General features: G+C 40.6%; 1 protein-coding gene across 1 annotated transcript in view; it reads left to right on the forward strand.

Moving 5' to 3' along the window:
- Window positions 1-12,244, forward strand: part of MYOM1 (myomesin 1) — a 161,101-nt gene that overhangs the window by 130,485 nt on the left and 18,372 nt on the right. Inside the window, exons 28-31 of the mRNA XM_006867294.1 lie at window positions 4,832-4,945; window positions 5,607-5,694; window positions 6,723-6,761; window positions 6,854-6,959. Coding sequence (XP_006867356.1) covers window positions 4,832-4,945; window positions 5,607-5,694; window positions 6,723-6,761; window positions 6,854-6,959 — 347 coding nt within the window. The remainder of the gene's footprint in view (window positions 1-4,831; window positions 4,946-5,606; window positions 5,695-6,722; window positions 6,762-6,853; window positions 6,960-12,244) is intronic.

The raw sequence follows: 12,244 nt of genomic DNA on the forward strand, positions 1-12,244 counted from the left end.
TGTGCATAAGATCACTATGGGTCAGTACCTACTTGATGGTACCTAACAACAACAAATGTTTGATTAAAGTGAAATAAAAGTAAAACAGAATGTGAAGAAAAGATAATCGATATTTCATCTCTTCCATTTACACCACTATGATAAGCAACATTATCCTTCTTGTTGAATGCTACATTGGATGACAAGAAACATTTAAAAATAAAACATGGGAAGGCAAAATGATCACTCCCGTGTGTTGCCCATGTCCTAGTTATAAGGACACAGTCTATTATTAATTATTAATCTCAGAAGAATCTCACAGTTTCTTTGTTTCAAGCCAAGTCCGTATTCTCAGTGGTAGGTCTATGCCAGAATCATTCTAACTATAATTTTCTTCTACAGAAATTTAGTTTCTAATTTACTATCTAATCAGTACCTTTGAGTATTCCTCAGTTCTGCTTCTGGTTCTGATAGAGAAGTTTAGTGAAAAATATGCAGCTCACAACCGATGGTCTTACCAAGTCTCTAGAAATTTTAGGAAAATTTTTTTTAGCATTTTAAACCAATTTGTACCATCACAGTAGTGTCATCATAAAAAAAATACGGGTTTCTTTAGATGGTGAAAAATGGTTTTCACAATGAAGAAGATATTTTTGATGGTTACCAGGGGTCGGAGGGGAAGAGAGGGAAGGGTAGGCTGGAGGATGGACACATGTCAATTTGGGTGAAAGGGGAAAATGAAAAAGTAATGTATTTATCTATTCAATGTGAGGCCAGGAACTAGACAAAGAAAATGAAATATTTTTAAAGTTAGATGGAGGTACTTTGGGGCGAGATTGGATTATGAGGTCATAATGACCAATAGCAACTCAATAGCAGAAGTCTGGGTTTAGTGTGCGGCTGCAGTTGTCATGCAAAAGCCAGAGCCCAAGCGCTCCAGTTTCTATTTCTTGCTGACTGTTCCCAACTTGTGCACAATGGAATGACAGGCTGCCTAGACTGCACGGTCTCCATGAGCAGCTGTGGATTAGACACTGTTATCTACAATTGTTACTGGCTGCTTTGGGGAAGCTCATCAGTGCTTTCTTCCTAGCCTAGCCTACTCTACACACTCTACTGAAATCCATTCAGCATCATGTCAGTCCTCAAGCCTTCACTGACAGATGGGTAGTACCATGAGGTGTATGGGATAGGAATTGAATCTGAGTCTCTTACATGAAAGGCAAGAATTCTGCTACTGGGAACCCTGCCAGTCTCTGTTCAAAGAGACATCACTCTACCAGAAATACAGATGAGAAATCAATTCTAGGTTTGAGCTCTCAGGAAACCATAGAAAATGGGAGTACATTTGTAATGTCCAATACAATATTAAGCACCTGTTCAGTCTTTGTCACAGCCTGGTAACAGCTCTTGAGAATATCTTTCTTAGGCAGCAGTTAAAGAGCCCCTCTCTCTCTCACCCTGCTGATCACTGCCATGCTGTTCCCTGTTCACTTTCTCCTCCATTGTCCCACGCATCAACGCTTCCCCTCCCAGAACCCCATCCATCTGCCCTATCTGGTGCAGTAGCCCTCTGGGAAATGCCCTCTGATGTCCTGTTCTGGTGATTGTCTTCAGGAGATTCGGAACAAATGAGGGGAGCCTACAAATAGGTTATGAGTATTCCAACATTATTTATTCATGCATTCTCAATACCTGTAATGTCATCTCTTCCTTAAAGCCTTCCCCTAATCAATCCAAGTGGAATGAACCTTCCTTTGTTCCCCCAGCACTCTTTTCATTATTATAACAATTTACACATTTTGTTATATTTGAATGTGTGTCGTTAAACATTCAGAATCCAAGACTGACATGGCCCTACTTGGCACTCATTTCGAAGGCATCTCGAAGGGGTCTAAGACAAGAGTCCCCTGCAAGGATTCCTCCACTAGGAGTCTTTGCAGGGGTCACTGAAGGAGCCCACTTCAAAGAGTTATTCTCCTCACTGGCAGCCCAGATAACAACTCCTGTGCAAAGAAACAAGATCCCCACTGGGCTGGGACAGAAAGCAACACAGCTTTAAAAATCTCATGCCCCAAGGATCCATCATTTTTTGTAACAACTCATTAGTGGGAGCTTTCAGAATCCTAGAAAGGGGAACACCCAGCTCAGCAAGTCTGAGAGCTCAGGCAGGCCCCATGCTGTGGGGTATCCAGTCCAGTCCTGCCCAGTCCAGATGCAAGCTTTCCAACTGGGGTCATTTTTATTATGCACAATGTTTCTAGCAACAGTTACTGTCTACAATTCAGGAGTCAATTTACAGGATTATGTTTGCATGGAGCCCTGCTGTGGCGCTTTGTGTTAATGCACTGGACTGCAAAATCGTTTGAACCTCAAGGTTGGCGGTTCATGCTAACCAGCCTCTCCTCAGAAACCCTATACATGGTCGCTATAGGTCAGAATTGACTCCACGGCACTTAAAGAAAACAACAACATTTGTTTGTATGGCTTCAAAGCACAGTTTCTTATATGTAACTACCACTGTAGAGCTTCTTGTGTTAATTTACAAATTGAAAAATATTAACATTATAAACTTATCTATCCTTGCTTATAAGGAGCTCTGGTAGCATTGTTGTTGTTGTTGTTAAGTGCCGTCGAGTCGGTTCCGACCCATAGCGACCCTGTACAGGGCTTCCGAGGGTGTAAATCTTTACGGGAGTAGAAAGCCTCATCTTTCTCCCGCAGAGCGGCTGGTAGTTTCGAACTGCTGACCTAAAGGTTCACAGCCCGATTCGTAACCACTACATAGTGGTTACCAATCAGGCTGCTAACCTCAGGGTCAGCAGTTCAAAACTACCAGTTGTTCTGTGGGAGAAAGATGACGCTTTCTGCTCCCATAAAGATTTACAGCCTCAGAAACCCTGTACAGGGTCGCTATGAGTTGGAACCAACTCCACAGCACACCACCACCACCATCCTTGCTTATAATGAGATTAAACATTTCTTCCTGTTTTATACTTTCTCTTTTTTTGTTTTTTTGCCCAATTATTCAGTGTGGTCTTTGGTATTGGTTGCATTTAAAATGATTTATATAAGACCTTTACTTTTTCATTTAATTGTAACTACACAAGGAATACATGAATTTACTCGTTGTTAAAAAAAAAAAGAAAATCAAGCATTTCAGATAAAGCTCAAGACCCCTCAACCATGTGAAGTCCCTTAGCCCATTCAAAATTTATGCTATGTTATAATGTATAGGGAGTCCTGGTGTGGCGCTATATATGGGTTAATGCACTGGACTACATGGTTGGTTTGACCCACAAGGTTGGCAGTTCAGGCTCACCAGCTGCTCCTCGGAAGCCCTATACAGGGTTGCTGAGTCAGAACTGACTTAACAACATAATATAAGATATAGGATCTCTATGGTTTTCCTCAAAATTGCCAAGAATAAATGTATTAACAATATATGCTCTTTACACTCATTTGTAATGCTTTCTTTAGGTTTTATTAACTTTATAGATATAGACTGTTGTTGCTGTTGTTGTTATTGCTAAGTATCATTGAGTTGGCTTTGATTCACTATGACCCTGTATAGGGTTTCCAAGGAGCAGCTGGTGAATTTGAACTGCTGACCTTGTGCTTCAAACTAACTTTGAATTCAAGTGTTTATCCTACAGCGCTACATCAGGACTCCAGATATAGATTGTTGTGTTGTTGTTGTTGTTAGGTGCCATCTCATAGCAACCCTGTGCACAACAGAACGAAATACTTCCCAGTCCTGCGCCAAACTCACAATTGTTGCTACTTTTGAACCTATCTCTGCTGCCACTGTGCCAGTCCATTCAGTTGGGAGTCTTCCTCTTTTCTCCGACTCTCCACTTTACCAAGCACAATATCCTTCTCCAGGGACTGGTCCCTCTTGACAATATGTCCAAAGTACGAAGTCTGGTCACCATGGCTTCCAGGGAGCATTCTGGCTGTACTTTTCCCCACACAGATATAGATTGTTGTTGTTAAGTGTCCTCGAGTCGATTCTGACCCATAGCAACCCTGTACAGGGTTTCCAAGGCTGTAAATCTTTATGGGAGCAGAAAGCCTCATCTTTCTCCCGCGGAGCGGCTGGTAGTTTCGAACTGCTGACCTTAAGGTTCGCAGTTTGATTTGTAACCACTACGCTACCAGATATAGATTGGGGCTTACTTATTCTGTTCTTTTGATAAAGACAGTTGTTTTATATTACATAGACTATATTTTAATCTGACAGAGTTTGTTTTCCTTTTTTTGAGATTTTTATTTTTATCTGAGTGTATAAGTTGTTGTTAAGTGCTGTTGAGTCAGTTCCAGCTCATAATGGCCCTGTAAAGGACTTCCAAGGAGAAGTTGGTGCATTTGAACCACCAATCTTGTAGTTAACAGTCATTGCTTGTCCTACAGTGTCACACTGGGAAACCGAGTATGTATGTTAGTGTTATTGTTGTTAAGTGCCATGGAGTCGGTTCTGACTCATAGCAACCCAGTATTGGGTTTCCAAGGAGCAGCTGGTGAGTTGGAACGAGCAACCTTACAATCCAAACTAACTTTGCGGTCTAGGGCCTTACCCCACAGCACCATGCCTGCATGTAAACATTTATCTGTTCTTGCTTTTCTTATCTACTGCTGGAAATAGAGATGCTATTGATTTATTTTTATTATTCATATCCACCTTATTCCAAATCATTTTCTCTGTTAAAATAGCTTTCTACTGATTCCTTGAGAAATCTAATCTTTTACTCCAAGTTCAGTGCTCCCTCTGTAGCTTGCTGCACTGAGAACCACTCTGTTCTATAATAATATTTTCCTTATCTCAAGAATGGTAATTATGTTTTTCTTCTAGGTGGCAAATATTAAGAAGGAAACTCTTATTGTGTGGTACAAAGATGAGAAAGAAATATCAGAGGATGAAAAGCATGATTTTAAGGATGGTATATGTACCCTGCTTATAACAGAGGTAGGTGACATCAATGTGAAATATGACAGATTAGTTCTTTATCCTCTATTGTCTCATAAAAGCATAAACTAGATTCTGCATAATGCCTCACTTCTCCCTGTTTCTTAGATCCCTGACCCTAACATCACTCTCTCCCCACCACCAAAAAAACTGTAGAAACTTAAAAGCTCTCACCTTGTAAAATGCAAGAATTTGTCAGCTACTCAACCCAGACTGACTGGACACCACAGTTCTTGCCTTTCTTGTATATGGGTGAGGAGCAAGATAGTTAAGTGGATCTTTTTTTGTTTACACTTCAGTTTCATGATACCTTGTTCCCTCAAGACCATTAGACATAGTATTCATTTAGGTACAGATTTTTGTCCACTTTCTGTCTAAAGAGCACAGCTTTCAAATATATATGTGAACATTTGTTTTCAATAAATATAGGCACAGACTTTGAGCTTCCTATCAATTATGTCCTCAGAAGATTAAAAACAGCAACACCCCACCAGTGCTAGCCAGTCCATGTTGCGCCCATGCCAGCAGCACTTGCATGGCTAGATGCTTATTCAGAATGTGTTTCGATGGCAGCTCCATAAATCACAGGACCAGAAGCATGCAAACATTATACCCTGAGGCCATGATAAGTTGCAATGTGGTGTATCTATTCCCCACTTAGTTTTCGAAGAAAGATGCTGGGATTTATGAAGTGATCCTGAAAGATGACCGAGGGAAAGATAAGAGCAGATTGAAGCTTGTGGATGAAGGTCAGTCCACCAACTGATGAGGTCCATTTTGTGTGTTCTGCCTGCAGGTTAGGGAAGTTGGATTGATGGTGGGCTGCCAGCCGGTGTCATGGTGATATCTGGCCTGTAGACTTTGTGTTAATTGAAATTCCAGCAGAGTGAACTGTTGCTTTGTTCAAAAATACTTCACATTATTTCTCAGTCTTCTTAGAAATCAAAAGTGTACTTTTTATCCTCAGAGAATTTATAGGCCACAGTCCAATAGATCTGCTTTTAGTTTAAGTCATCAGTTTTGTTTCAACTAGATAAAAATGTTCAAGGATTAAAAATGTCTGGGAGAGGCATGTAGCAAAATAGTTCACTATTACAAAGTGGTAAAAAAATATTTAGATGTGAAGTTCGAAGCCTAATCGTTTTTAGCAGAACTAGAAAGTCATTTTTATTTTTTCAGAGACCTACTGAAGACCATTATATGATAATGAAAGCCTACACTTGGTGAAACGTCCAATTTTATTCCTGGACAAAACATTTTTAAAAATATTGTGACAAATAGAAGCAGTTTGACTTTGATATTGTCTTCTCTTGGTTGGAGGCATGATTAAATGTGCTTACTGGAAACACATTATTAGACTGAGGGAGACCAAGGAACTTGACTGATAATTCATTTTGAATTGATGGCACAAACAAGAAACCTTCCTCTGTATGACCCAAGACTTCTTGGGATTTAGGAAGAAACAGAAACCTAAAGCCAAGAACTTTCCTGGAAATCTCATTTGTTGTCCTTTGCCTAGAATGCCAAAACAGTGACAATGACAAAGAATCAGAGGTGAAAAAAATATCAAAATAAGCAGGGTCTTCTAAATTTTTGATTAAAAAAATGAGTTATTCTTTCAAATAGCACTTATTATCAATCGGTCAAAAAATTTACCTTGTGATCATTACTCTTCACCAGACAAGGAACTTTTAAGAATGTGCTATTAACTATTTGAGATTTTACCTTATGTTGAACATTTTGTACTAAATCTTTGTCTATGAACCTCTATCCACAGCCTTTAAAGAGCTGATGAGTGAAGTATGTAAAAACATTGGTAAGTGAAAGTGTACCCACCATCGCACTGCTTCTTTAGTCTCTTGCTGGGAGAGACTCAGAGGTGCATAAATGTCTGTTGTCCTTTCTCAGCGTTGTCTGCTACAGACCTGAAAATCCAGAGCACTGCTGAGGGAATCCGGCTGTACTCCTTCGTGACTTACTACTTGGACGACCTGAAGGTCAGCTGGTCCCACAAGTAAGTCAGAGGGAACTAACTTGCAATGTAGACATTTTTTTCTCCATCCATGGAAAAGAATGTAGGAAGTGGGCGGCAGGGGAGGGCAGTTCTCATTTTTTCTCAGATAAGGCATCTCTGACACTCTTGGTTTCTCAGGGTTGATGTTGAAGAGCACAGGGCAGAAATACATCATTCCTCTCCTTAGCATGATGTTACTGCTTTCCTTTAACACACACATTGTGAGGCCAGGAATGGCTACAGTACATCTTTCTTGGTAGCTTGAGAACTGTCACAATTCACAGCCATATTTATACTCTAACCCCCACCTCCACCTCCACCACCACCTCCACACAGGGTAGGGCAAAGGCCGCCTCTGATTTGCTGAACATCCAGAGCCAGATTTCTATCCCTTTCTTGCAACATACAGATAACCCAGGCTGTGGTCTGGAACTATACTGAAGCAGTGTGTGCCAACAGGCACCTAATTTCCACTCATATGAATTAAGCCAGAGGAATGTCCAAGTTATTTTTACAGCAATTGGCTCCATTGGGAATTACCACCTTTGCTATTCACTCTATAAAGACTTCGGAGGTTCCAAGATGACTCTGAAAATATATATTTGGACTGGTTCAACATTCAGCCATTTCTGAAGGTAGCATATGATCAAACCCAAAGGTATTGAAGGAAGAACTCCAAGCTGCACTGAAGAATTGTTGTTGTTGTTGTTGTTGTTAGGTGCCTTCAAGTTGGTACCTACTGATAGCGACCTTATGCACAGCAGAACAAACCACTGCCCAGTCCTGGGCCAACCTCACTACTATTGCCACACTTAAATCCATCATTGCTGCCACTTGGCCAAACATCTTGTTGGGGGTCTTCCTGTTTTTCTCTGACCCCTTCTCCAACAACTAGTCCCTCCTGACAATATGTCCAAAGTATGAGAGATGAAGGTTGGCCATCTTGGCCTCCAAGTAGCTTTCTGGCTGCACGTCTTCCAAAATGGATGAATTGGTTCATTTGGCAGCCCATGGCACTTTCAATATTCTCCTCCAACACCATAACTCAAACTTTTCTACAGTCTTCCTTATTCACTGTCAGCTTTCGCATGCATATGAGGTAGTTGAAAATACTATGGCTTGAGTCAGGCGCACCTTAGTCCTCAAGCTGACATCTTTAAAAAGGTCTTGTGCAGCAGATTTGCCTAATGCAATACGTCATTTGATCTCTTGACTGCTGCTTCCGAGAGTGTTGATAGTTGATCCAAGAAGAAAGAAGTCCTTGACAACTTCAATCTTTTCTTCGTTGATAAGAATGTTGTTCACTGGTCCAGTGGTGAGGATTTTTGTTATCTTTACATTGAGATGCAATCCATACCGAAGGCTGTGTGCTCTTTGATCTTCATCAGTAAATGTTTTAAGTCCTCTTCACTCTCAGCAAATAAGGTTGTATCATCACATATCTCAGGTTGTTAATGAGTCTTCCTCCAATCCTGATGCCACATTTTTCTTTATAGAACCCAGCTTCTCAGATTATTTGCTCAGCATTCAGGTTGAATAAGTATGGAGAAAGAATACAACCTTGTCACACACCTTTTTTAATTTTAAACCATTCAGTGTTCCCATGTTCTGTTCTAACAACTGCCTCTTGGTCCATGTACAGATTCCTCATGAGCACAGTTAAGTGTTCTGAAATATTCATACTTCTCAGTGTTGTCCATAGCTTTTCATGATCCACACAATCTTAAGCCTTTGCATAGTCAATAAAGCACAGGTAAACATCTTTCTGATATTCTTTGCTTTCAGCCAAGATCCATCGGACATCAGCAAAGATATCCCTCATTCTGAATCCAGCTTGAACCTCTGGAAGTTCTCTGTCATTGTATGCTCGCAGCCATATTACCATGAGTAAAACATTACTTGCATGGGATATCAGAGAGAGATTGTCTGATGATTTCTGCATTCCGTTGGATCACCTCTCTTTGGAATGGGCACAAATACAGATCTCTTCCAATCAGTCAACCAGATAGTTGTCTTTCAAATTTCTTGGCAGAGATAAATGAGTGCCTCCTGTGCCGCCTCACTTTCTTGAAATAATTCAGTTTTTATTCCATCAATTCCTGCTGCCTTTCTCTTTGCCAATTCCTTCAATGCATCTTGGACTTCCTCCTTCAATATCATTGGCTGTTGTTCATATGCTACCTCTTGAAACGGTTGAACATTAACCGTTTCCTTTTGGTACAGTGACTCTTTGTATTCCTTCCATCTTCTCTAGATGCTTTCTGCATCATTCAATAATTTGCCCAGAGAATCTTTCAATAACAAAAGTTGAGGCTTGAATTTTTTCTTCAGTTCCCCCAGCCTGAGAAATGCTGAACGTATTCTTCCTTTTTGGTTTTCTGATTCCAGATTTTTGCACACTTTGTTATAATATTTGGCTTTATCTTCTCGAGCTGATCTTTGAAATTTTCTGTTCAGCTCTTGTACCTTCTCATTTCTTCCATTTGCTTTAGCATCTGTACACTGGAGAGCAAGTTTCAGTGTCTCTTCTGACATCCATTTTGACCTTTTCCTTTTTTCTTGTCTTCTTAATGACTTGCTGCTTTCTTCATGAATGATGTTCCTTTTTTTTTTTATGTTTTAATGTGAATTATGTGATAATTTACATGGGAGAACATTAGTTTTACATTCATCCTATCGTATATCATTTCATTTCCATGATTACAATCCCCTCCATGCATCATCAACCAACCAAAGGCTATACACTACAAACCTGTCCCCCGGTTGTCAGCACACAGCCCCTCTCCCTCTCTGGGTCTAAAGTCCCCAGCTGTCATCACTCCACATCATCACCTCTGCCTCCATATCTGGCGTCACTGCTTCTCTGGGTAGGTTCCCAGTCTCTCCGCTCTTCTCCCCTGATGGTCCCAAGGACCTTGGCTCCTAAACTGCAAAGTTAATCACTCCCTTCCTTGCTACAAAACATCTACCTTTACATTTTCAACCCTCACAATCAGTCCTGATAACAATTATTCACTGTTTTATCACAAGAGACCTATCTGCATTTCCTTTTATCAGCCCTGCCTAGACAGATTGGATACTACTCAGTGGAGATTCTACCTTCCTCCATGCTCTCTGGATCTAGATTCCTTCTTGAAAGATTGTAAGCCAGTCACTTCTTGCCTTTGAAGTCCCCCGCCCCCATTTTGTGTAGCCAATGTCCAAGTTGCCTATCCCTGTCTACTTTGTGTATCGAGGGGGTGGGAATGATCCTTGCTATAAAGATTTGTTCTCTCTTTTAAGCTACTGCATCCATAAGTGTAGGTCAAGTTCATCAAATTATATCAGATTACTCTTTTTTCCTCTTCTTTCTTCTTCTAGTTGAGCTCTGATCATGCAGTCATTGAAGCCAGGTCAAGTGGGTATTATATGCAAGTGTGGGTATTCTTGTGGACATGCCCTCTCTTCTTATCAGCTGGATGCTTCACTCTCCATTCAAGTTCTCTGTGGCTATGTCACTGATCCTGGCCAAAGGGTCCCCAGGTCTTGCCACACTGCTGGCCAACCAGGTCTCCACCCGGGTTCACAGGAGTCTATTGAAGGCTGTAGGGCTTAGCTCGCAGCTTCATTGCTGTTTTATGTATGATATTCTTGATGTCATGCCACAACTTTTCTGGTCTTCGCTCTTTAGTGTTTAATGTATCAAATCTGTTCTTCAGAGGCTCTCTAAATTCAGGTGGGATATATTCAAGGTCATATTTTGACTTTCATGAACTTGTTTTCATTTTCTTCAGCTTCAGTTTAAATTTGCATATGAGTAATTGATGGTCTGCTCCACAGTCTGCCCCTGGTCTTGTTTTGACTAATGATATGGAGCTTTTCCATCTTCTCTTTCCGCAGATGTAGTCAATTTGATTTCTATGTATTCCATCTGGTGAGGTCCACTTATAGTCACTATTTATATTGTGGAAAAAAAGGTATTTACAATGAACATGTTGTTGGTCTTACAAAATTCTTTTCATGTGATTTCAAGCATGGTTTCTATCATCATGGCCATATTTTCCAACAACCAATATATCCTTTTTGTTTCCAACTTTTGAATTCTAGTCACCAGTAATTATCAATGTATGTTGATTGCGTGTGTGATCAATTTCAAACTGAAGAAGTTGGTAGAATTCTTCCATTTCATCATCATTGGCTTTAGTGGTTGGGTCATAAATTTGAATAATAGTGGTATTAACTGGTCTTCCTTGTAGACATGTGAATATTATCTTATCAAAGACAACATTGTACTTTAAGATAGGTCTCAAAATGCTGTTTTTGACAATGCATATAATGCTATTCCGCTTTGTCATTCCTGACATGGTAAACCATATGATTGTCTGATTCAAGTTGACCAATACTTAGCAATTTTCATTCACTAATGCATAGGATATTGATATTTATGCATTCCATTTAAGTTTTGATGACTTCCATTTTTTCTAGAGTAATTCTTTGTGCATTCCACATTCTGATTAATGGATGATTGCAGCCATTTCTTCTCATTTTGAGTTGTGTCCCATCAGCAAATGAAGGTTCCAAAAGCTTTGCTTCATTCACATCGACTTTTTTTTTTCTTTTTAAAATGTTTTATTGTGAATTATGTGATAGTTTACACAGGAGAATATTAGTTTTACATTCATCCTACCGTATATAATTTCATTGCCATGGTTACAATCCCATCCATTCATCATCAGTCAACCAGAAGGACACCCCACAAGCCTGCCCCCTGGTCCTCAGCGCACAGCCCCTCCCCATCTCTAGGTCTAGAGGCCCCATGACTCCATCTCTCCACGTCATCATCTCCACCCCCATCTCAAGCGTCACTGTTTCTCTGGGTAGGGTCTCGCACTCTACTCTTCTCCCTTGATGGTCCCAGGGACCTCCGCTCCTGGACTGCAAAGTCAATCACTCCCCTCCTTTTGCTACAAAACATCTACCTTTACATTTCCAACCCTCACAGTCAGTCCTGGTAACAATTATTCACTATTGTACCACAAGAGACCTATCCCCATCTCCTTTAATAGGCCCTGCCTGGACAGATTGGATACTACTCAATGGAGATTCTACCTTCCTCCATGCCCTATGGATCTAGGTTCCCTCTTGAAGGCTTGTAAGCCAGTCACTTCTTGCCTTTGTAGCCCTCCCCATTTTGTGTAGCCAACGTCCAAGTTGCCCATCCCTTTCTACTCTGTTGTTTGGAGGTAGTGGGAATGATGCTCGCTGTAAAGATTTGTTCCCTCTTTTGAGCTACTGCATCCATAGGT

Source organism: Chrysochloris asiatica, unplaced genomic scaffold, assembly GCF_000296735.1.
Source record: "Chrysochloris asiatica unplaced genomic scaffold, ChrAsi1.0 scaffold00103, whole genome shotgun sequence".
Taxonomy (NCBI): Eukaryota; Metazoa; Chordata; class Mammalia; order Afrosoricida; family Chrysochloridae; genus Chrysochloris; species Chrysochloris asiatica.